The sequence below is a fragment of the Thunnus maccoyii genome, chromosome 15, assembly GCF_910596095.1.
Source record: "Thunnus maccoyii chromosome 15, fThuMac1.1, whole genome shotgun sequence".
NCBI classification, from domain to species: domain Eukaryota; kingdom Metazoa; phylum Chordata; class Actinopteri; order Scombriformes; family Scombridae; genus Thunnus; species Thunnus maccoyii.
In genome coordinates this window covers 3,331,120-3,358,436 of record NC_056547.1, presented here as the reverse complement: position 1 = coordinate 3,358,436, position 27,317 = coordinate 3,331,120, and the positions used below count along the sequence as shown (strand labels likewise).

At 39.0% G+C, this 27,317-nt stretch overlaps 1 protein-coding gene across 1 annotated transcript in view; it reads right to left on the bottom strand.

Moving 5' to 3' along the window:
- The window catches only part of LOC121912967 (collagen alpha-1(XIV) chain-like), a 214,534-nt gene that overhangs the window by 175,853 nt on the left and 11,364 nt on the right, over window positions 1-27,317 (bottom strand). The window contains exons 3-5 of the mRNA XM_042435553.1: window positions 26,178-26,294; window positions 16,137-16,280; window positions 13,005-13,088 (exon numbers count right to left, since the gene is read on the bottom strand). Coding sequence (XP_042291487.1) covers window positions 13,005-13,088; window positions 16,137-16,280; window positions 26,178-26,294 — 345 coding nt within the window. The remainder of the gene's footprint in view (window positions 1-13,004; window positions 13,089-16,136; window positions 16,281-26,177; window positions 26,295-27,317) is intronic.

The following is a 27,317-nucleotide window of genomic DNA, read 5'->3' as shown; positions in this document are numbered from 1 at the left end:
CCCTCAATGGTCGCCATCTTGGCTACGTAGCGGAAGGGGAGGGACCACTTTTCAAACTGGAAATGGCGGCCGGGTACGTTGTAATTACGGTGAACATCACCACATTATACAAATGTGAGTTATACATGTGATTTTTAGCACTAAGCATCACTATACTGTTGTCGGATATAAGCCATCAGTATGTTTTTTGGGTTAATTTAGCAGTCTGTAATGATTCGGTAGCGCGAACGATAATGCGAATGCTAACGCTAGCTAATGCTAATTTGCGATCGTCATTTCCGGTAAGTGCACAACGGCTGTGTTTGATTTGAGACGACACTACCCTGTCAAAATTTGTGCACTACGCCAGTAAGTACATAGTGTACACAGTGTACTACATGAAAGTGTACTAACAGAAGTATGTGATTTGAGACACAGCTCTAGCTTATATTAAGTATAAATGTAACAGTCAAATGAATTACTACTGTATTTCACTTTCTTGGCATTAGGGGATTCAGTCAGTACACAACCTATGTAATAATCAGACATCTGTGATATTCAAAATATTGTCGTAGGTTAAATGTTGTCTTTTCCTGGTCTTAAAGGCTGAATTTTTGAGTATTTGACAATTATGGCTATAATAAAATTATCAATGAGTGCCTCTACTTGTGTGTCTATCATATCTTTATTACTGACAGTTTCTCCCTAAAATGTTCTTATTTGTAAATTTAATTATAATTAATTAATTAAAACATTTATTTGTGATTATTTGAGAGGCTGGAACCTTTTTCTTTAAAATTACCATAAAAAAACGATTAATCGGTTATTAGAATAGTCGGCAATGAATTTTCTGTTGTTAATTGTTGCAGCTCAAGTTCGGAAATCCAATATCTTTGGCATGTTTAGTCAGGTTGTTTTGTTTGTTTGCCTCTGAAATAAATTAAATAATAATAAAATAATAATGATAATAAATAACTAATATTTTCCTCTTCAGTGACATCAATCTTTAGAGGCTGAATGGATAAAACTCAATCTGTGGACTATTACAAATATATTACAACACAAATCTCCTTAATCTACTTGTTTCAGTTCCACAGAGAAAAGCTAAACAAACATTAATGAAAACACACGTTTCATATCTTCTGTCTTTGGTCTTGTGAATTTGTGGTTCTGGTGCCACAAAGTCTCTTTTGAATCCATCTGTGTGCAGTCAGGTGAAAGGATTTCTGTCAGCTGAAGTGAAGTGCAGGTAGTATTTTAACTTTCAGTCACAGGATGTGATGTAACTCTCCCTCCTGTCATTTTCTCTGGGAGGGGACGAGCCCCCGACACACAGAAACCAGGCCGAGCTGTCACAGGAAGGGTTTAGAGATGCGGTATGTCATCAGACTAATCAGCAGGGAACATCCCATTACAGATGTTTCACAGCTAAAACACATCCTCAAGGCTCGACAGCAGAGTGTGTGTGTGTGTGTGAGTACAAGTTCACCCTCTAGTTGTTTAGAAAGAACAAAAAGCATCAACTTCACTATTCACATTTAAAGTCCAATTAGCTTAAATGTAATTACAAAACACCTTTAACAACACAAACAGCTTCGTCTTACAGCAGCAGTAGAAAAAGCAAAACACCCACACAACATCTGCAGAAGCAAGAAATATTAAATAGTTTTATATTATATAGTTTAATTTAGCAGCACTGAATCCAGAGTAATAATTATCTGGGACAGTTGTCTGCAGGTGAATTAGCATTTTACAAAGAAATGACACAATTCTGCTTAAATCCAGTGAGACAAGCAGCTTCTTGCTTTGTTACAGTTTGTCATCAGATGAAGAGCAGACAGACAGATGTGTGAAGGGTGGTTAGACGGGACGGGAGGGCAGACAGGTGTATGCGCTGACCTGTGGGACACCTGCCGATGCCACCTGGGTGCTCTGAGAGCGCAGGCGATGTATTAGATGAGTTATGGCGCTCTCATGTCAGATTACGCTCCACATCCATCACATGATGGAGGGCAGACGGCGGGAGAATTAGACAGATAAATAGTTGGTCTGGTGGGCAGGAAGACGGGAGACAGAAAAGCTTCGATATAAACTGAATTAACACGTTTTATATTTTAGTTGATACTCTGATTCAGAGAAGTTGACAAAGGTGAGCAGGACAGATGTTTCTGTCCTGATCAACAAAACTTGAGAGACTGTCCTCGCCAGGAAAACATCACAATAGGTCTTAATGTCAGTCGCCCAAAAATGACAGTGATGTTTGAGTGACAGCTGTCATCTAGCGCTGTAATATATGTGGACAGATTTCCTCATTCAGAGGAGGAGGAGGCTGGAGGCTTTAACCCAACAGCTGACTTTGTCACAGGAGGCCGCAGTTTGTTTCCTGTTTCCAACCGCAAGTCCGGACAGTTTTTAAAAACGCGTAACCACGATTATCCCCTAACCTAAACCCCGTGGTTATTATTGTAGCCATGACGATGAAGGTGGCTTAACTTTAAAGACAACCTATTCTGCTCATTTCAGCTCTAAATGTTTTATTTTTGGACTCCACTAGAGTAGCTCGGCATGATTCACAGTTAAAAAAACTCCTTATTTATCTCATACTGGCCCTTTATGCAGCCTCAATATACACAGTTTCTCTTACGCCTCGTTTTAGCTCCTGTCTCTTTAAGGCCCGCCTCCGATGAGCCCACTCTGTTCTGATTGGCCAGCTTTAAGTGTCAGAGTTGTGTAACTTTACCGTCAATGCAAACCAAACATTTCCTGCTTTATTGCTTCAAATTAAAAGCTTTTCAATGCCTAATTAACAGGAGATTTTTATTGTGAAGAATTTACAGGAAGTAAAAACATGTTCCTCACTGAATTAGCGTCGTTAGCGGCGCTAAAAACCGGTCGAAACAACAACATATGGAGCTATTTGAAGCTATTTGTTCAGCAGAACAGTTAGAAATAACGCAGGGAGGAAGATTACAAGCAGAAACTGCCACAGTGATGATGATGATGTTTGATGAAGATCTGCAGACAACCAGCACACCTCCAACAGGTAAACTACTTATTTTACTTTGCTGTGTAATGGCGTCGTGGCTTGGCGTTACTACTCCTGGAGCGGAGCAGAGAACTTACACGCTGTGCACGTAGCAGATGTCCATATAAGGAAATCCGTCATGAACTGATGTCAGCTCGGGCCGAAAGTAGAAAAAAAACGTTGAAAACCGAGTGTTCAGAGCAGCTGCTGCTTTCTGCTCACAGGGATTACTGCTACATACGTTTACCTCGTTATTTTACACGTTGGCCAGTTTTAACATGAACATCCGACATTGTGACATATATATATATATATATATATATATATATGTCTGAAAATAAGGAAAAGCTTTTTAAACCAAACTATGATCTTTCCCTAAACCTAACCAGACCTGAACCACAGCGCTGTCATGTCATAAAACATCATTATTTAACTGTGATTTGTGACAGTTTTGGAAACAAAGACAAATCATGACAAATAGAAAAAGCTCTTCTGTGTCGTTCTGGAGTCACACGGTCAAACAACACTTGTTGAAACTTCTAGTTTTCATAATCAAAACATGATTGTGTGACTTCCTCATCAGTCTGTGGGTGTTTCCCATCAGACTAATGTGGCTCCTCACTCACATCTCAGCTCCTCCCAGCAGGGACGAGCACAGAGGAATTAAATCCTCGCTCCCGCGGTGGTGCTATCGCTGAAAATGTTAACAACACGACATGCTGCCAATCACAGCTGCTGTAAGGATTTCAACTGCAGCCTGAATAACTAAAGAAAAGGATGAAAATGTAGCCAGAAGATCCTGTTTTTTTTAAACACTGCTGCCATGATGTGGAACAACCTCACGCTGCACATCCAGATGTTAAAAAAAGAAAGAGGCTTATAGAAGTCAGGTCAGGACTTATTTATCATTTTTACTTTACGGTTGCATTCATACAGCGCTTATTCACACTCACGTTCACGTTCACACTCACACATCGATGGCGGCAACCAGTATCAGTATCTCGTCCTTCAACAAATACTTCAGCCATCAAATTGTCCTTGTTGTCCCTGATATGGGAGTTATTACTTTTTATTTAAATTATAGTGATATATTTTTGGATTTCAGGCGTTTATTGTTAGTTTTATGCTAAATGTCTTATGCGTTTTTATGTTAATTTGTCTTTTAACATGTTGCAAAGTGTTTTCACTTGAACATTTTATCCCTTAGATTCTGTTTTTGTGTCTGTAATCCATAAATAAATCATATCAATGGCCGAAGAGCAAAAACTCCTCCTGAAAAATGCACTTTTTTGGAGAAAACTTAAGGATACCCAATACATAATACACTGTTTTTGGACTATGTTACTATATTATGTGGTATTGTTTACGGTATGTTTGTATGGTTATTGTTAACAAATATTATAGTAATATAGTCCAAAAACAGTGTATTATGTATTGGGTATCCTTAACAAATATCATTCTGCAAGAAAACAACAAGTTTTTTTTTAGTTTTCTTAAAAAACTGCATTTTTCAGATCGGAGGTTTTGCTCTTCGGCCATCGATATACTATTATATCATAATGATTTTACAAAAACCTTTGGTGGAACTGTTTATTTTACGATCTTTAATGAGCTCACCATCACAACTGTAGCTGCTGAATGAAAACCTTTGTTGCCTGCAGCTATGTTTGCTCACATTGATGATAATAAACAGACAATAAGCAGTTTATTGTGCTGTTTAGTGATATTTTGTCAGGAAATATTTGGATACACAAAGGAGAAACGGGTTATGCTCGAGGAGTTTTTATGGACAGTTCGATTTATTTTTCAAATTTCAATCGTAACAGCTGAGAATCCAAGAAACATACAGAGCCTGGTAGCCATGTGAGTTTATCTGTAACCATCCATGTAAGTGTGCGGCTGACCTGCATAGACAAGCGTGCAGAAACGCAAGCAAACAACAACAACAACAACAGCAGACAAACAAACAGCCAAACCTTCAGACTGACAGCCATGCAGGCAGGCAGGCAGGCAGGCAGCTGTTAAAGGTCTGATCAGCAGCGAGGCAGCGGCCCAAGAACAGACCTGTGAGGCTATAGCTGTGGTATTCAGCAAGTGTGGGCAAGGAGCGGACTGTCAGCTATGAGCACTGAAAAGCAGACAGACGAGAAGCTGCAGGAAAAGATACACAGAGAGAGAGAGAGAGAGAGGTGGAGAAATGCTGCTGAGACAGAGCCGAGAGTGAAAATTGAGAGAGAAATAAGGAGGAGAAGGAGAGAGAGGGGAAAAAGGGGAGACAGGGGAGTCTTATCATGATGACTCAAATTGTACTACACGCTTTGAAGCAGGTGTGTAAAATTGATTTTAATGCCGTGACTGAAAAACGTTCAATACTTTCATCAAATGTGATCTGCAATGAAAATTCTCTCCCCCGTCATCTCCAGAAGGCAAACATGTGTCTGTACTGGATCGATTAGAGCAGGCAGAAGAAGAAGAAGAAGAAGAAGAAGAAAGGCGGATAAAAATAGGTAACAAAACTCACACGTTTTTAAGGTGTCGAATGTCACCTGAAATGCTTCCAGAGATGAAGATCTGCTCTCCTTATAGAGCTGATACACACACAGCATTTTGTTTAAATATTAAACTAAAGACTGGTATTGAATCCTAATCTCAGGTGTCATGAAATAAATATGAAATAGAAAGAGATAACGAGGAGGAGACAGAGAGACAGTATGTAGTGATACAATAAGCTCCTGTAATAGAAACATGTTGTAACAAGAAGGGAAGGAAATAAATCCAAATAGTAGTTAAAGACTAAAAGATGGAGGAGAGTAATGAGAAAAAGTGATGGAGAGAAAAAAAACCTGCTCAAACAAATATAGACGTCAAGAGAGAGAGCTGATGAAAAAATAGAGCTGGAGGGGATGATGATGGTGGAGTGTGTGTGTGTGTGTGTGTGTGTGTGTGTGGTGGTGGGGGGTTAACAAGATGAATGAAGAAGAAGAAGGTGGTGGTGGGGTGTTTTATCACTCGTTGGCTCTTCTTCTTCTCTCCCTCATCTGTCCCCTTTAGCCTGCGGCCAGTTAGCCAGGCAGTTTGAAGAAATGATAGGTGACTAACACACGCACACACACACGCACACACACACACACATCTAGCATTTGGTAACGTCCACGCAGAAATCAATCCTTAAAGGAGACGTCAAATAAACAGCATCTTGCAGCTTGACAACAAACCACAGAAGAAGAAACTCAGCCATGATGACAAAGTCTCATCAGTCATATCGGAATGAATGATAATTAGCAGCGTTCATCAGCTGTGAATGACATTAAAAACACTGATATCTCCTTTCAAAGCGGCTACATGGAGCTAAACAGACCAGACACCCAAACACATAAAGACCATTTCAACATATGAACAATAAATGAAACTAATTCATGCTGCAATTTGCATTGAAATAGAACAGACTTGGAGGAAGAGATAGTGGATGTAAAAATGAGAACAAAACATAGACTGTAAACAGCAGAGAGCTGCGGGTGAATGAACATCATTAAACTGAAACCCGATGAATGAAATAATTCTCCTAACGAGCCAGTCGAAATATAAAAAGACCTGGCAAAGATCTGATTGGATTGAAATGTTCATCCATTTGGATTCAAACTGAATTGTGGCTTTGCACTAAATGTGTGTTTCTTTCTTTCCATTGTTGCTGTCTTCTAACAGCTCTGCACCTACATGATACGTGTATAATTACACCTTCGTTTAGCAAGGTTTTAATCATTATTTCACTGGATCCTCACATGATGTCAAAGACCTCAGATACAGGCTTTAAAGATATAATATATCTCTCACAATTTAACCCATAAGAACCCACAGGTGTCACCAACCCTTTCAATGTTCCTTATACAGCTTATTATCCTTGATAAGTGACATCTACTGAACATCCTGGTGCAGTCATGTGACAATGTGTGACATCACTTCCAACATGGCGGCGTGCCTGGTCAGTGAATGTGACAGAACTAGCTAATTTTAAAAAAGCTGGTTTTTTGTTACTAAAGGTAGGTTTCAACCCATTTAACACATTTGTTCAGTAACAACGTGTTTCGTTAATTTTCAGTGCAAAGTATTCAATCTTTCAGTACAATATCCACTCGTCGTGACTACAGCAACTTTTGTTATGGTCGTGTTTGGACGGTTGTAGCTCTTGGTTAACCCATAAGAACCCACAGGTGTCACCAACTCTTTCAATATTCCTTATACAGCTTTATCCTTGATTTTAACTCATGAAGTCCCTAAGTGACATCTACTGAACATCCTGGTGCAGTCATGTGACAATCTGTGTACCCATGACATCACTTCCAAAATGGCGGCGTGCCTGGTGAGCAAATGTGACAGAACTAGCTAATTTTAAAAAAGCTGGTTTTTTGTTACTAAAGGTAGGTTTCAACCCATTTAACACATTTGTTCATTAGCAACGTGTTTCGTTAATTTTCAGTGCAAAGTATTCAATCTTTCAGTACAATATCCACTCGTTGTGACTACAGCAACTTTTGTTATGGTCGTGTTTGGACGGTTGTAGCTCTTGGTTAACCCATAAGAACCCACAGGTGTCACCAACTCTTTCAATATTCCTTATACAGCTTTATCCTTGATTTTAACTCATGAAGTCCCTAAGTGACATCTACTGAACATCCTGGTGCAGTCATGTGACAATGTGTGACATCACTTCCAACATAGCGGCGTGCCTGGTCAGCGAATGTGACAGAACTAGCTAATTTTAAAAAAGCTTGTTTTTTGTTACTAAAGGAAGGTTTCAACCTATTTAACAATTGTGATGCTTTAATAAGACGTCCTGTATTACATTTAACCTGTTCTGACCACATTTCATGAACAAATTGATATAAAACAAGTTATGACATATATGTTACATTACAGATCTTTGACACTGAAGGTAGAAGTCCATTTGGTCTGTTTAATATATATATATATATTTCCTTTAAGGAGAAATGGGTTCTTATGGGTTAACATGATTTTATCACCAGTGTGGCTCAGACTGGATCAGACTAAAGGCTGGTGTGCTCGTCAGATGGTCGACCAGCTTCAGAAACCGCCTCCCTCTGTGGTCTAATAATGACGTGACGCCTCAATCCTAACAAGAATCAGCCCAACATTTTATAACGTGTGTCCGCACCTTTAATGAGCCGTAAAGTGGTCGTTCTGTGTGTGTGTCAGATCCCATCAGCTCCACCGGTTGAAACCTTGAATCCTGTCGTGTTTCATTCATAATACAGCGAAGAAGCCGCAGAGCGTTAGCATTATCGTTAGCCTGTCCGGCTAATAGACTTTGAAGAAAACATGATGGCTCATGAATTGCAGAATCCTTCTGATTAATATTTGTACCCACCGGCGCAGAGTATCTCACACACACACACACACACACATACACACACACACACACACACAACTAGCACTTTAAAATCAATTTTTTAGTCAACTGATGGAAATTTGTTACAACTTTTGCTTCTCAAACGTGATAATTTTCTGTTTTTTATCCATTTCATATGATTATAAATTGATTTCCAAACCAGTATTTTTTATTATTTGATATTTTATGGCCTAATTTGATTATAGATTGATAAAGCAAGTATTAGTTTGTTGACGCAGCAGCTTTTGTATCATAAAAGTCTTGCTTGAACTTGTTTTAGTGCTTGTTTGCTTTTGAAATCAGTGACAGAAACCAGATTTAAACTCTCTATTTTCCTCTTTTTTTCTCTCTCTCTCCTCTTCCTCCTCCTTTGCTCCCCCCCCTTGAAAACATTTTGAACATTTTCTGACACTTTGGCCAAATGGCTGCCCTTCCTGCCAGAGTCGAGGCAGAGGCCGCGCAGCACGACGCACCGCAGGATCTCTGACAAACATCGCCGACTGTTACTATGTCGGTCCCCCGTCAGACCGCGCTCTCTCCCTCTTCCACTAATGGTCTGCCTCCTCCAGTGACAGCTTCTGCTGCTGGACCTGTTTATATTTATAACTCTGTTAACTGGAGGAGACAGCTTGAGAAAAGACAGAGAGGCTGGATGAGAGAGAGAGAGAGAGATTTAACGCCAGATTTAACTCTGGCTTCTGAATAAACACATTAAAGGTTCTCTATTTTGGAACTTCTGTGGATATTTTTGTGTAAGTGATGTTTTTGAGATGTTTTAAGCCATGAAGATTGATGCCACTCATATACAGTATCTGAAGCTACAGCCAGGAGACGGTTAGCCTAGCTTAGCATAAAGACTGGAAGCAGGGGGAAACTGCTAGCGTGTCTCTGTCCAAAGATAATCTGCCCACCAGCACCTCTAATTCTAACTCTAATTAACCTCATTAATCAACACGCTGCATCTCATTTGTTTAATCCGAGGGGTTACGAGTCGCACCATGATTTCCTTCTCGTTGTGGCTGCGAGGTTGCCAGGCAACCAGCGGAGACTCCAGAGATTATGCTAAACAAATAAATCCATCTCCTGTCTGTCGCTTAGACAGATACGACAGTTGTATCAATCTAACTCTCTGCAAGGAAGCAAACAAGCAGTTTCCACTCAGCCTAATAAGCATTATATAATATTAATTAATTTCTACCTGAGCGTATTTTATGTTATTATTAACTGGTGCTTGTTTTCTAACTAAATACTATTGTTACTTCCAATATGGCTGATTATGAGCGTTTGCTTGGAAACAAAAAAAACAAGTAACTGACAGTTGTGATGTGTATGAGGTGTGTTTACATGAGTAACGACACACACACACACACACACACACACTCACACACACACACACACACACACACACACGTCGTCGGTACGGAAGTTCTTCAGCGTCAATGAAAAAGACATAAAGCAACTGAGAAGCTCCTGTAACCTGATGCTCTCTTTTATTTAGTTTATTTTGTTTTGGAGAAAAATGTGAGTTATTTAATAGTTAATGTTTTATATGAATTAAAGAAAAGTTACAAAAATGTTTGTGTGTGTTGTGAATTATAATTCTTAGAAAGAAAATATTAAATTCTTTTAAAGAAGGAGGTCAGACTTTTAAAAAAATTGGAATCGGCCAAGAAATAAACAATCAGTGCATCTTTATAGTTAATATTTGCCAACATTAAGTTTAAACCAAGTCTATATTTTCAATTGCAACCATAAAAGAAACTGTAGTAATGCAGATGTTTCTATGTAAACGTTAATCCCTTGTATTAATGTTGTGAATGAACCTTCTAAGATTAAAAAAAAAAAAAAGCTAGTTCTCCAAATTTCACATGTTAAGAGTGCAATTTGTAGAAAATGTACATTTCATATCCTGCTTTGGCTTCTGTAAACATTTGTTTACACAGAAACTAAAAGTTATTAGACTTTCAGACTAACAATAAGAGACGGACGCAGAGAGAAGAAGAAGAAGAAGAATAAAAGCGACTGCAGCAGAGTAGCAATCATACAACACCCAAGCAGCAGAAATGAGTCAGAAAAAGAACTTTTATGGACGTCCTATCTGTAATTATCTCTCTGGATCGGATCCCTTTTTTGGACTCGCTGCTCGCTCGCCTCCCTCCTGCCGTCAGTCTCATTTGTTCTGTGAGTTCAAACACAGCTGGGGAAGTCTAGCGCCCGTTTTTTAAAAAACATCTGTCGAGTCGTGAGTTTTTTCTCACAGAGAAACGGTTGAAATCAGATCTGTCACATTTGAAAAAAGCGTCGCTCGAACATCTTGTTTACAGACTCTTCGGTCCTCCGTTCTCTGTTTAATTATCAAGCTTCAAAAGTCCAACATAGTAAGAATCCAGATGTTCCTCTATTTCAGCACATAATATATAATGGAGGCTATTTAATGGAGACATTTAATACAATTTTGTGGTTAAATTTAAAGTCTCTCCATTAAAGAACCACTGACATCCATCCGATCATGATGGTTGAACTGGACTACATCATAAATACGTCCTCTCACCATTTATTCACACAAAATAATTAAAGCCAACTATTAAATAAGAGGAATTTATCTATAAAATAGTTTACAGAACCACAACAAAACTAATCGTACCAACTGTATGAACCTGATTCTGAAGCTCTCCAGACTCATTCTTGCACTTCGTTGACAATTAAAACATCTTTATAGTCCTCTTAATGTTTGCTGCTGCAGCGTCTCACCTTCCCCACGAGAGCAGCGAACGCAGGAAAACAGTGATTACAAAACATTAATTCCCGGACAGAATTAAAATGACCTCAGGACATCAGAGTTAAAGTAAAATAGACTATTTCAGGTAGAAGAAAAGAATCCCCCCTGACAGGCTTTGTAGTTTCTGCTGTCTGTCTGGTGGTGGTGGGAGGGGGGATGGGGGGGGGAGGAAATAAAATAAAAAAAGACCAATCACCAAACTTCACCTGACGAGGTGTCTGGTGCCGCTCAGAGAAGAATAAAATCCTCATTTAAAGGATTCAGGCTTGTAATTGCTTCGGAAGTGATGAGGTGATAATATGAAATGAGATTCGCAGTGAGGAGAAAAGCTGGAGTACTGTTGCAAATGTGGAGTTTCTTCTTCTTTTTTTTTTTTTCCTTTCGTTCGTTCTTATTCTGAGCAGAGACACAAAAAAACGTGCAAATTTTCATAAAAAGGAAAATATGAAAACAAGCTGCAGCAGACAAACTAAATGAGATGAACTGATAAGTAGATTTAGATCTGAAAGTTTCTCCCCTCTGTGATGACTTTGAGAGCAGAAGCAGTAATTTGAAAGTCTCGTCTGCACCGTCATTAACACCAAATCCTACGTTTCAAGGTTTTCAAAAAGGCAACGGCACTCACACAAAAGGGACACATCATATTTACAAAACACTGCAAAGGAACACGGCACCATGTCAGGAGGTTTAGGTCAACAAAACACTACCAGATAAACATTCTGCATATTAGTTTTATTGACTTCTTTTCAGTTTTCAGAGACGACACAGCAGCACCGACGACACCCATAAAAGAACCAAAATTTCAATCAACCTTTATGACACAAAAAAAAGAACATTACAGCTTCACAAAGGTGCAATTCTGAGAGATTTTACTGAGGTATAAATCTTTTGCACCCGTCTGATGTTTGCAGTATGAGAAGAAGACACACAGCAGCTTACCTGCTTGGTTTTTTTTTCCTTGTAAAGTGTGAAGTTTCATCTCAGCGTGCGGGTGTTTACAATCAACTTTCAACGTTATAATCGCCTTGTTTACCGCACTTGTGTTTCTTCTCGATTCATTTCCTGGCTGTCGCTTGAATTCCCTCCCTCCGTTTTCACACCGTTTCATTTCCTTTTTCCTCCCTTGCACACTTTCTCTTCAGGAACGAGGCTCGATGATAATCGCGGCGTAAGTGCGGGGGGGGGTGGGGGGGGGATATTACATTCGCGAGGCCTTTCTTTCTTTCCTCCTTCAGACGTGTGAGAACAGTAATCAGGAAACATCATGAAATGGTTTTCCAGGAGAAACCGTCTTTGATCTGCAGCGTGAGTCGATGATTTGTCCGACCGGCAGCGAACGCAGCCGTTTAAAACAAAACTCAGAGGCCTCCTTCAGATTCCACTTACCTGCTTTTTTGCTCTTTTTCTCTTGGTTAAAAATCTCAGTTTGAGAAAGGTCAGAGGATTGAAAATGAAAACTTGATGTGTCACTGCTGGAGAAATCTTTAAAAAAAAAAAACTTCTTTTCTTCACAAAAAGAGATTCTGGAGAGCAGAGACAGTGCTGTTTTCTCCAATTTGTTCCTGGTTATAAGACACTTTTCTTACTTTCCCTTTTGAAGTTGTTCTTGAAGAATGTCAGCTTCCTGTAAATGGTATTTCAAAGAGAATCTCCTTTAAAAAAAAGTTTAAAAAAAAAAAAAAAAGATATTCCTCTGCCGGTGTTATACAGGAGAGGTCTTGAATCCAGACGACAACACGGATCCTTCATCAGTCTTTTTTTTTCTGTGTTTCTGTTCGCCGGGTTTCGCCTCCCGTTTCCCTGCTGAGGGATCTTACCTTCTGAGATCTCGTTGTTTTCCTCGGTGACTCCGCTGTCTGGTCTCCTCTGGGACTGAACCATCTCCACGGCTGATCGCTGAGCTGGAAGAAATAACACAGTAATGTAAGAATCTCTGTTAATGAACGATGGGAGAGGGAGAGGAAGAGGAAGAGGAAGAGGAAGAGGAAGGGAGAGGAGAGGGTAAAACACAGTGGATCAATCCATTTCAATCAATGAATCGAACAAAAAAGTGCAAGATATTTCTAAAATGCCAAGAATAGAATATTCCAAAACAGATAATAACAGATTTTTTAAACAGCCAAGAGGCAGAGACTGAAAAACAACATCAAAACCTTTTTTAGTTTGATCGATTAGACACAGTCTGATTAAAGATTAAAGGTCCTGATGAGCCTGAAGATCTCAGCGACTCCACACTGATGTTTTTTTGTTTTACTACACTTTTACCTCATTGGATGAGAAACTGATCTGTCGACTGATAATCAAACATCAGGTGAAGACGGTTATGATTTAAAAAAACTACGACACCTCACAACGCTTTTAAGATCTGCTATTTAATTAGCTTAATTGCTAATGGCAGCAATGATTTTTAGTTGTTAAATGTCATCACCTGCGTTTAGATGTAATAAAACGGTGCTTAACAGTATCTTTTTCAGCGTCGCACCAATGAAGCGTTTGTCAGCACAGCGGATCATGTAATTGAGGATCCGGTGATATCCTGCTGTTTTCTTGAGGAGCTGCATGATGTCAATAAATGCTGAGTCAAAGGTCTTCTCCACCTCGACAAGAATACATTTCTGGAGGAAACACGCTGCGCCTGTAGATTTATGGCATTTAAAAAAATCCAATTTAAAAGCACCATGTGTAGTATTTCTGTTTTCCTGATGCACAATGTGTGAGTAGCTGAATGTCAGCGATGGAAACAAACAGCTCAGTTGGAATATTTCTGAATTCATTCTGCATTTTGCTGTTTGAATTCACTCCTGCTTTACTCAAGTTGTTTTACTCTCCGTCCTCCACCGACCACACAACATAATAAACAACAAACGAAGTTGGATAAACAGCAGAAGTATCACTGAACAATGGAGGTCAGCACTAAAAGTACCCGGTGCAGTTTTTAACCACTATTATCACACTATTCCACAGATCAACAGGTGGCCGTAATGGGCCAAGAAATGCAGAAGTTTACCAGTAAAACCAGGAAAGAAGAAGACTGGAGGCTAGTGTACATGGATGTAAACTATGTAGTAGGGATGTGCAGAGGGTCCAGTATTTGTATTTGTATCTGTATTTGTTGAGGCAGCAAAATTATTTGTATTTGTATTTGAGTAAAAGTGGAAAGAGGATGAAAAATACTGTTTTTATTTTTATTACACTTTTAATTTTAGAAAATTAAAGTGTTAGAATAAGTGTTCATGAATAAACTACCTTATGAAGGAGGTCCCCACACCAGGTCTTGAACTGGAGTCTCAGATCATAGACGACTGCACTGACTACTGAGCTAAATTTTACTCATCGCGTCATTACAGACAGACCTCTACCTATTTATACACCCATAACACAGAGACAGCACACCGTGAAACGTTTAGGGAAGAATCTCAAAAGCAATTATTGCTTTGCACTTTTCATTTATTGCCTATTTTTTACAACCTAACTTTGTGGAAAGGAGAAGGGGAACAACAGGTTATGGAGAGTCCCTTGGGAGCACTTTGCATGTGTCAGTAGTTCAGCTTTATCTCCGGGAGTGATGTACAAATTAGGAAATGTGCATCATGTAGCAGGTGGATGTGACTCCCCTCGTTGAGACCTGCTGATGTAACTGACCTGCGCGCTGGTATTTGACTTTTTTTTTCTTCCTAAACACAAATAATTTTTAAAATATTTGTATGAAACAAAAATTTGTTAAAACCATAGACTGTATAAAAATATGGATGTTGTTGCCGTGACGTCACCCGTTGGTTTCTGAAGAGCAGTTTTGAAGCTCAAAGTGAGCCGCTCCGGCCGTCGCCATCTTGGCAGTGCGTGACGCTGCCTAACTCCCAGCCAATCAAAAATGGGTAAAGAGGCGGGCCGAATGGCTGAAACAAGCCACCTAGTGGCTGGCGGACCTGTCACTCAAAGCAGCCATGTCCTTCATTATGCATAACTTTACGGTCTAATAAAATTTAAACAGGTGAGTTATAAAAAAATTCACCCCCCGTACAGTTGTCATGAAAGGAGAAATTAGCTTTAGAGACCAAAACCGTTGTTTGTACCAGGCTGTAAACATGTTTATTTCTGCTGTAAAGTTGGGCATTTTAACATGGGGGTCTATGGGGATTGACTCGCTTTTGGAGCCTCGAGAGGCCATTCAAGGAACTGCAGTTTTTGGCACTTCCACATTGGCTTCATTTTTCAGCCCCGGAGGTTGCGGCTTGGTTAAAACCCCACTATTTGTGCTTTTCCAAATAATGTATTTGTATTCTCCGTCCTTCTCCTCTGTTCCTCTTCCTGAGGTTTCTTCCATGTTTTCCTCATTAAAAGGTTTTGTTTGTTATTGGAATCGAGGGTCTAAGGAAAGAGGATGTTGTGTCGCTGTACAGATTGTAAAGCGCTCTGAGGCAAATTTGTGATATTGGGCTATAAACATAAAAACTGACTCGATAAGATGCACACCATCAATTTTAGTTGCTCTGAAGGCAACCTGCACACACAGTAATTCAGCCCCTGAATCACGTTGCTCTGCTATGTGATGTTGTTGTTCTCGCGGCCACACCCCCAATCAGTGATGTCACAGCAGGTATTCTGCCAATCACAGCTGATGGAAAACACCCGCTGTGACATCACTGATTGGAGCCAGAAGTGCAGCTCGATCTCAACAGAGACAAGTTCAGCAGCTGTTTTCTGTCATGTGGGACTTAGACGTGGCTACGACCCAACATCATAAGAGCTTAAGGTCATCGCACTTCATTTCTTATTTCAAGTTCAGATAATTATCAGCTTTTGTTATTTGGTGCTAAATCTGTAAACTCACAGTCTGAAGGCAGCCAGAGTATTTCTGAAATAACTATCAACATTGCTACCAGCCTTCAAAATGACTCATCAGAGGAGTTCTACTACTGGAGGTTGATGAAAATGATTCAGTCTCTTACCTTCATGTTTGGCTTGAAGAGGTTTGCTTTGCTGTCCTCCCTGGACTGCAATGACCTTAAAGCTGTATTCTTTAGAGGGGTCAAAGTCCTCGATGATGAGCTTTGCTTCCTGTTTTGATATCTGAACCTCCGTCTGCTTCCCACCTGTTGAAGGGAAAGAAAATAACAAAGTCTGATGGTTTGAGAGAAGAAAACGTTTACCAAGAGTTGCTGGTTTGAATCCCGGCTGCACAAGAGTCATTTCTATGGTTCATTTAATCACTAATTTATTGATTTTACACGTCAGAATCTCTTTACAGGTGTTGGGGGGGGGGGATATTACACATATTTTTCATCAAAATATATGATAAGACAGATCTCTGCTCCTCACCAAATCGCTCCCATCATCCACTTTCGTCTCTCAGGTCCTAATTGAATTAACTGAATTAATTACCAGCTATAACACGTATCGCTGTGTATATGATTTGCTGTTGCACACTTTTGGTTCAAACAGATGATGATCCGTGAAAAGTACTCTGCTAGGGCACAAATTTAGCATCAGCTGCATACTGTTAAATATGGAAGTAGCAGGTAGATTTGCTTCACTCACCAGCCAAAACAACAATGGTAAACTATTGTGTGGTTGGTAACATTTGAACATTCACTAGACATTTGGCCGGTGGACAAAAACATTAATTTTGCACCCTGTGCTCTGCACCTCAGCCTGTCTGAACTTGAAAAGAAAAATTACTGTTCCTTCACTTAAAAATCACAAATTTTACATCAGAGGAAGCAAAGATGAAAAGTTAGCGTGAGAAAAGGCACGTATGGTGTGAGATCTGTGTCAATTGCGTGAGTCTCGCGGTCAAAGCGTGAGACTCGGCAGTTCTGAAAGAAGTGACGTTAGCAGACGTCTGTAGCTCCTCATCTCTGCTAGAGGCTAGCAGCTCCAGGCTACATTAGCCGCTATTAGCACAGTAACGCCCAAATCTCCGACTGAACTGTTGGCGGTTGAGCTGCTGCAGGTTTTGACCAAGCCTCCAGGAACATAATGGCCAAACCATGTAATTACAATTTACGGGTCTGTTAAGTGACGCACACTGGCCAATAAACCATCACTGTAAAATGGTGCGAGTTACAAACCCTGTAAAACGACTCTTTCTGTTATCAGAATTTGATGCAGTAACATTTGTCCAGAGCTGTATGATCGAATTTATTTCAATCATGTGAGTGTTGAGCCAACAAGAAGTCAGTCAGCTCGGTCAGATGAAGTCTTACAGAAACATTTTCTGGAACATTCAGACACTTTTCTGGCTTCAAGCACCACTGAGCAGCTTTCATGGGAATGAGCGAGGTGCCATCTTTGAACGGACTATCCAGTTCTGGTTAATACATCCATGGTTTTAACTAGCAAGAAGAATGTGTAAGATACAAAAATGATAATATCTCTGGTTCCAATGATAGTCAAATTAATAAACTAATCTTTTAATGGGGGAAAACAAACCCATGACTTTCTCGCTGTTGGTCAGTTCTCAGATGAACTGGTTCAACTTTATGACCAGTACAGTTTGAGCAGCTCATCTGAGAACAACATGTGCTGTCCACACTGCTAAGTACCCTACTACAACAAAAATACATTGAATTAATGGACTTAATGGACTTAGTGACATTAGTTTTGAGAGGCTAAAACTGGCGGGTCCTTCACTACCTCTTTGATACTTCAGTTATTTAAAGTGTGTGAACAAGTTGGGGCTCGATATCTCGCTCAAGGACACTTCGGCTGCTGATGAAGACACTCGCTGTTGAGGAAAATGCCATCGATGACACTTCAGTTATTGAACAGTCTCTCAAACCACCAGACCAGACTGTAGTTTCGAATGACTTCAAACTATTCTCAAATATGTGAAAACGTCTTCAGCTGCATTTAAAAGTGACACGATTGCTCAGAAAGGAACACAGAGAAAGCCCTCTGGCATCAAAAAACAGAGCGGAGGAAAGATTAACTTCATTAAAGCCCGAGGCGAAGACGACTCATCAAAGCAGCAAAGAAGAGACGGGAATCATAAGAACAAACAGTCAGAGGTATCAATCAAGAATAAGAATGTAATAAGGAGAATAAATAAAAATCATATAATTAAATCAAATATAAGATATGAATTCCGCATACTAATCCTGCCAAATAATATGCCTGGCTGTGTTAGAAGCAGACTGAGGATTTGGCAGAAGGCAGCAGTTTACAGATTGACTGAGAAGCGTAGGTTTCTATTTCCTGGCTTCGAGAGAGCGTCTGTCATGTCCGCAGATATTGACTGAGAAGTCCAAGATCATCAGAAGACACGCATGCAAATTAGTTTAGAGATTTGTGATGAAAGAAAAGTGTTTATTCACTTCTTTTCTTTTTTTTAAATTTTTTGTTAAAGTAAATTTAATTTGTCATTTTTCCATCTGCTAAGTTCCTTTACTTTTGCTGCTGCTGCTAGTATCAATAAATCTCCTTATAAATTGTCAGTTTTCAAAGCCAAGTTCTTTATGGAAAATGTTTTGCTTCCAAAAAATCTAATCTTCACCATTTGGTCCAACAAAACAAATGACAGCAAAACAACAAAACATGCAAAGATGCTTTACAAACAGGAATGAATGTTAAGACAAAAAGATACAATTAAGTTATGTATATTTTTATGAAAATGTTAATACAATCCTGTTAAATATTTCCGATTGTGATTATTTAACCCTTTCATGCATAGTGGTCACTACAGTGGACAGCTGTTCAAAAGCTATCTTCTTATATATATGCATGGGTTTTAAACGCACAATGTGTAATTTCAGCCGCTAGGGGTCTCTCAATCAAAACAATAACAAAAGACGGAGTGTGATGACGGTGTGAAGTAGCAAGGGATCATGGGAGTTGTTGTCTTCATTGTTAAACAACCAGCTAAATTACAGATTTCTCTGGGTTTGAACATTGTTGGAAACATTTGGGATAATGTAAGTACACAACTCAACAACATATATAACAAGGGTCTAGTTGTTTTTAGACATTTTAATGTGGAATAATTACATATTATACCTTTAATGGTATGGTTGCCCTTGCAGGTAAATAAATTTTTGAAACATCAAGTAACAACTAAGGAGTAATGCAATTGTTAAAATTGTATTGATTTTATGTTGGGAGAAAATGACAATTAATCATCTGTCCACTAGGGGTGTGCCCGAATACAATTATGTTATTCGGCAAAGCGCAAATAGTGGGTTTTTTATGAATATTTGTTTCATACAAATATTTAATTTTTTTTTTTTTTCAGGAAGAAAAAAACCCATGTCAAATACCAGCGCGCAGGTCGGTTAAATCACTATCTCAGTCTCTCTCCTCTGCTCAGCTGTGACGTCTATCAGCAGGTCTCAATGAGGGGAGTCACATCCACCTGCTACATGATGCACATTTCTTTATTTGGACATCACTCCCGGAGTTGGGGGTGTTCCCCAGAGATAAAGCTGAGCTACTGACACACAAAGTGCTCCCAAGAGACTCTCCATGACCTGTTGTTCCCCTTCTCCTTTCCACAAAGTTAGGTTGTAAAAAATAGGCAATAAATAAAAAGTGCAAAGCAATAATCGCCTTTGACATTCTTCTCTACATGTTACACGGTGTGCTGTCTCTGTGTTATGGATGTATAAATAGGTAGAGGTCTGTCTGCAATGAGGCGATGAGTAAAGTTTAGTTCAGTAATCAGCGCAGTTGTCTACGATCTGGGAGACTCCAGTTTGAGACCTGGTGTGGGGACTTCCTTCGTAAGGTAGTTTATTCATGAACACTTATTCTAATGGTTTAATTTTCTAAAATTAAAAGTGTCATAAAAACAAAAACAGGATTTTTAAGCCTCTTTCCACTTTTATTCGAATACAAATACAAATAATTTTGCTGCCTCAACAAATACAGATACAAATACAAATACTGGGCTCTCTGCACATCCCTACTGTCCACTAAGTTGGACAAACTCCTTGAAAAATGAGTGTTTAAAAAAAAAAATGAAGTTCAAATATTTTTTTCATACCTAAAGAGGAATAAAAACACTTATCCTGACTGAGGTTATCATAATTCACTGCATGTATCTGCTTCAAACTAAGACAAAATTATGAGTCGTGTCTTTACTTCAACCAGGAGAAAATAAAAGCTCAATGAAACCATCCAGCAGAGCTTTACAAAAGTTCCCTGCTGTTCAGGAAAATTAACCACCTCTCGGTCACCGCTTTTTCCATGTTTACCACACTCAAACTGATACCAGCGGTCTACAGCGTCATTCATCTCCCTCACTGGGCCCAGAAGGCACGCAGTCCTCTCTGAAACTTCCAGTTACCTTTTTAAATGAGATTTTTTTTCCCCTTCTCTCTCTCTCTCTCTCTCTCTGTCTTTTCTTTCAAAACTAAGCACTACCCAAAGGCAACATGTTGCAAAGCGAGCTGTGTGGGCATGTCTCAGAAATGAGGCCGTCGTGCTTTGGTTAAAATGTCAAGCGTATTTGAAAATCTCTTAAGATTACACAAAAAAAAAGGCAGTAAAGCTTTCTAGCACACGTAAGGTTACAGCGCTTGTTACTGTTAAAATGAAAAGCATTTACAACTATGTGATAATAGACTGAATAAAAGAGAGACACGTTTTTGTTATTTGAAAAAAAAAGGTGCAGATAAAAAGATTTTGTCCAGATCTGTCACCCTCTCCCTCCTTTGTCCTTTATTTATCTATATCCAACATCCCTTCTTTCCATTTACTCTCTCCTTCATCGCTCACCAGCTCCTTCCTTCATCCTGCCCTCCAGTATCTCCCTTCTTTTTATATATTCCTCTGTCGTTCTCTCCATCCATCCATCCAGCTAACTCTCCCTCGCGGTGTCAGGGGAGGGCCGGCCCTGTGCTTACTGCATCTTATCTGACATTTTCTCCATTAATGTGATCAAACAGACGGCTGAGCCGCACACTGAAAGCTACGGGTTTACTCCGCCGCCGCTGGCTGACGACTGACTTCACCTTCAAAACCTCAGCCCACGATGGATCTCAGAGTTTCAAGCAGTGTAGCAGTAAATACATTAAATAAAGCAGGTAAAATGTTTAAAGCCTGTATCTATCCTAAAATGTTATTGTCTCCATTCTAGACTGAACAAATCACTTGTTATTTCCACAAAAAAAGTTCATTTACTTCCATAAAAACCCTTAAAATGACATCTAATCCTTCTTCCCCTCATTGAAAAATACAGAATCTATGAATATGCAAATATTTTTCATTTCAAAAGTTGATCTGTTGGACACAGATTTTCAGTGAGCACAGAGAAACTTCCCACTTTCTCACAGCAAGTTAATGTGAAAACAGCCTTCAAGTGTCAAACTCTGCACATACAGTGAAGCTCAGATATCCAACTGATGTAACAGGAAGAAAAACACATTTCTGAGTGGAGAGAGAGAATTCAAGCTTTAATACTTTGGTGACTTTTTGAACACTGATGGCGCTGTAGAGCCTGTACAGCATGCAGTGAGTGTGATTTAATATATATATTCTCTTATTATGCAGAGGGTGTTGATGCAGAGTGACAGATGGTGGCAGTAATGTGCCATATATGAAGCAATACACCGTTAAAAAAGGAGATTAACATAATAAAAAAAAGGTTGTGAAATGTTTTTTGAGATAGGAAATTAATTATTTTTATGCCTGCGGATACACTCAATGCATTTTAATCAGGACGGTATGTAACCAAAAACATATTGTTTGCTTGCAATAACAACTCAAACAGGACAATGATTCCCCAAATTCACCACTAATACGTGAAATAGAAGAAGTGTTAGCTATGAGATCTTCTGGGAAATAAATTAATGACTTTGTATTATATATATTGTTTCTTATGCTGCTTCTTTATTGTTTTGCGTGTCTGGTGAGTGAAAAACTATATATCTCCACAAACCCCCTGAAGGACCCCTGCTGGACCTCACACCTTATATTGGGAACCTTGTTTAACTGTGCTATAACTTAAGGCTTTATGAATTCTTTCCATCATAACAGTAACAGGAGTAGAAGACAGTTTTTTTTTACAGTTTTTACACATGCAGCTGCACTTTTTCCACTGTAATAATGTCCCCCTGCACCCTGATGTCTTCTTTACTGGTAAAACAGAAAATAAAGAGAAAGAAAAGAGAACAACCAGCAGGAAATGAATTGTCCCAATGGTCTGAAAACCTATTCGATTCAAATGTGTTCCTGTAAGGCGAACTGACTGAGTAGGTAGCGGTTCACGCTGATTACAATCTTAATGTTTGAAACATTTCATCACAACAATAAAACAGTGAAGAACAAACTAATGTGTTCTAATTTTCTCTGCACTGCAATAAAAACCTGAACATACAAGTCTAGTCTGCAACAATTTGGTCACCATTTGTCCAACTTACATGCTCAGCGTAACACACACACACATAGTCTACATTATTTGTGAGGTATCTCCTTCCGTTTTTAACTTCTATATTCAAATGAGTAACACCTAAATCCAACCTAAATCATTTAGTTGTCAGTACAGTGGAGTGAAACTGAGCAGAGTGTTAAATTAGACCGTACAAGCTTTGAAATCCAGTGGTTTTCTATAAATAAAAATACAACAAAAAAACATTAGATACAACTATTATTTATGTCACAGCCCACTGAACATGTTTAACAACCTGCACCAACAATAAAAAACCTTTACAGCATCACATCCTTCTACATCTGCTACTTGTTGAGGCCTAAAAACATAGAAACAGTTCTTTACTGAGCAGTTCAATAATATATAGAAAGATTTCTAGTTTCTAGTTCAAGTCAGTGACCAAGATGCCATGCTGGAAGAATAAGAACTGAACGTCATCTTCTCTTCCTTAAAACCAAAAACAATTTGAAGTGGTGGCCCAAATTACACGGTAACAGGAGTGAGAAGGTCATGTTGACGCCCTGCATGCGTCAGAGTCACAGCTCAGTCATCATTTTATATTGAATGCTGGAACACATCACTGTATTTATACATGTTAGTTGGGTTGACCTAACAGCTATCAGACCAGATCAGACATATAGATGGATCATCTTCAGTATCCATTTTCATATCATGCACCTTCGGCCGGGAAAAAATTTAAGATAAACTTCATCTGGAAACATTCAAGCATCATTTAAAACATGTTTCATGAGGAATTTAACTGTTTTAAATAGACGAGTTTTATCTCGCTCATATTTCTCAGATCCTGTTCTGTTGTATTTTGACCAGGTCTCCTCTCGAGATCATGTATCTCGAGAGAAAACCTTAATTTAAATTTAAAAATGAGGGAAAGTCGTGTTTACTCCCAACATGATGGCCTGCCCCACAGAGAATCCAGCAATACGTGATATTTTTTTTCCTAGGATGGCGAAGTCATGACTCTGATTGGCTTGTATTCGTTGTCAGAGGAAGACTAGGGCGGGTCATGACTTCGCCATCCTGGGAAAAAAAAAAAATTGGCGTCACATGTCACCCTGATATCACATGATGCACTTTATAAACTCATCACACTATAATCACAACATTAAACCTTACAGCTTTGCATCACATCCATAAACATTAAAAACATCTGTAGTGCACCTGTTTTCTCTCACTGCAATAAAAAAAACTCCATCATGATCATAATCACAGGGCAGCTTAAAAACAGTGCACATATTTACTCAACCTTATAACTATGATTACGGTCAATCTATGATATAGAATTAATGTGAGTATAAGTGCAATAAAACCAACATAATGTCTGTGTTAAAACCAGCATTTATGTACCTGAACCTGAGACTGACAGTGATGGCGGACGCCTGGTGTCAGCTTACACTCAGTTACCAGTTTATTTGGAACACCTGGATAAAACTAACGCAGGGCAACCCTGCAAATAAATCCTCCCTTCGTGAAGGTTATACGATACAATATTTGCTGTTTTAGAGAGAAAATTATGGTCATTTTGGGGTTTTATTGGGTTACACTGTTATATTTAGTCTCTTTCCGCATTTATGTTATGTTGTGTGGGTCACACCTCATCACTGGAATACTCAACATCTCACTTGAAACAACACCTGAACTGGATTCAATCTTTGGTCCGTGCCAATTAACAACACTCCAAACCTCCAGCTGAGCTCCAGAGACACATGCTGAGTCCTGCCAGACCAACAAATCAGCGCACTACATCATTTTCAGGCATTATAGAAAACAAACTTAGATAAATCTCTCCTCAATAAACCCAAAATCGACCACACAGCGGGCACCAGAGCAGCCCCCCGCCCCCCGTATCAGTTATATCAGATCCTGTGTGTGTGGTTATGTGTCTCTTTCTCTGCAGTTATGAACCAACATGCAGGTGAAAATTTCTTCTCCCTCGGGGGAAGACGTCCAACTACTGTGCTCCTCGGTGCATAACTAGAATTTTTGTCCCTTCGGCTAAAGAGAAACACCATAAAGTGGTTTTGGACAGTAACTGAATTAACCTGCATTCTACTCAGTCATTTTTACAACAAATCCCATGTTGGTGTCGTCTGGGTACAACATTGGTTTTAACTACAAGCAGCGATGGAGGTTCTTCTTTTTATGACCTCCAAAACATACTGCTGAAGAGCCCTTAAGCAAGGCAATAGTCAACCAATCCATCACAGGGGTTGAACCGCTCAGCTTTTCCAGGTGTGAATGTGGGTAAGTGTGTGAACACCAGGCAGGACTGTACAGGAGGAGGAGGAGTGTGAATTCCTTGTCAGATTTCCCCTGGATGAATCAAGTTCAAACTAGAAGGTTTTTCTGTTGAGAGCAAAGCTCCACAAACACTGAACGATTCTCTGACTGGCGAAGCCGAAGCCTCGAATGAAACAGTTTGTTGTTTCAGGTTCATTTTCTGGTCTTTTAACCTTCTGTAGCCTGTTTGTTATGAATGAATTGTTGGTGAAGACTCTCATGACACAAACACCTACTTTACATTTGAAAACATGTTTGAAGTAGCTCCTGGTAAAGGTGTGTGTGTGTGTGTGTGTACTAGGGATGCGCAGAGATCCCAGTATTTGTATTTGTATCTGTATTTGTTGAGGCAGCAAAAATTATTTGTATCTGTATTTGTATTCGAATAAAAGTGGAAAGAGGCTTAAAAATCCTGTTTTTGTTTTTATGACACTTTTAATTTTAGAAAATTTTATACACCCATAACACAGAGACAGCACACCATGTAACGTGTAGGGAGGAACTTCAAAGGTGATTATTGCTTTGCACTTTACATTTATTGCCTATTTTTTACAACCTAACTTTGTGGAAAGGAGAAGGGGAACAACAGGTTATGGAGAGTCCCTTGGGAGCACTTTGCTTGTGTCAGCAGCTCAGCTTTATCTCTGGGGAACACCCCCAACAAATATTCTTTTTAATATTAGTATGAAACAAATATTCGTATAAAACCCACTATTTGTGCTTTGCCGAATAATGTATTTGTATTCGGGCACATCCCTAGTGTGTATGTAACAGCACATTTAGGGCTGTGACTAAAGATTATTTTCATTATCGATTAATCTGCTGATTGTTTTCGACGTTTGATATTTTAGTGAAAATAGTGAAAAATGCCTGTTATACTTTCTTAAAGCCCAAGTCGACGCCTTCAAATGTCTTGTTTTGTTTTCTATGTACGACAAACTCAAATCCTCACATTTGAGAAGCTGCAACCAGCAAATATTTGCCATTTTTCCTTAAAAATTACTAAAACAACATTATTCGACAATCAAAAATAGTTGCAGATTAATTTTCTGTCGATCAACTAACTGAATAATCGACTAATAGTTGCAGCACTAGTCACATCAATGTCTTTTTCTTGTCGCTTGCTCTTCTATCTGTCCACCAGAATACAACCAAATTTGGTCATTTTTTAAGAACTCTATCTAAAAACAAACATAACCTCCGTCCGTCTTCAAGATAAAAGTATCAGTAACAAACAGACTGGGGTTCAAATCCAGTAAAGCAACAAAATATGATCATTTTCTTTATGAAATACAGTCTTTTGGCCGTTTTTATGACTGGATCTTACCTGGTTGTGTGGTGTAAATCACTTTGTAGCTTTCAAACTCTCCTTTTGGTTCTTTCCATGAGATGTGCAGCTTGCTGGGACTCAGGACTTTGGCACGAAATCTCCGTGGCGATGAAACTGGACAGAAACACAACAAAATAAAACAGCTTTACACAATAATTGTCGGTCTGAAATATACTGTAAATATATGAATGATGAATGAAAATTCCCTGTCATGCAAAGTCCAAACCTCCAATATTTTGTCTTCATATCAGAAACCCAGACTGTCATAACTGATGCGTATTAGTGGATAACGTCCATAACAACAGATGGAGTTCAACTTCATTCAGTCAGTGGTTGAAAATAAAAAGATGAGCTTTCATTCAACAGTTTATAATTTTGATTAAAAGATTTAAATTTTTTCAAGTCAACAGTCAGGAGCCCAAATAAACAGTGAAACATGTTTTTCTTGCTGTAATCATTCCTCCTGTTCATACTGACCATTAGAAGATCCCTTCATAATGACCTTACAATGGAAGTGATGGAGGACAAAATCCACAGTCCTCCTTCTCTGTAAAAATGTTTTAAAAGCTTATTTGAAGCTAATATGAAGCTTCAGCGTCCAAATTAGTTAAGTAAGGTAGATATCTTTCAAAGTTACAGTCTTTCTAGTACCAAAGTTCCTCTTTTTGTTACTATACTACACTGCAGTCGAGCAGGAAAACGCCACCTATCTAGACACAAAGAGGGAAGGTTTTACTTAAAGGACTGTAATTGTGGAAGATTTCCACTTTACATGACAAACTCAGACAGTTAAAGCCTCATATTATCTTCAGATAAACTTTTAACCCCTTAACACCCACCCTTTTTATAGAATATTTGCCTCTTTGGCACACCCACATGGAAGAACTGTAAGGCCATGATGCATGTATTAGGCTTCATTTGACAAGTGACATCTTCTAGTTTCTGGAAATGTGTTTGTTTAGCATGAGGCTAAAACACAAACAAAACTACATCAGTTTTTGGTCCTCGTCTATCATGAGTCATATTTGAATAACAATAATTAGGACATGCTTCATGCTAGAACTATGCAGAACACCATAAACCTTCTACATCTTGTCAACCTGTATAAAACACCAGACCTCTAGGTCTAACCTTATG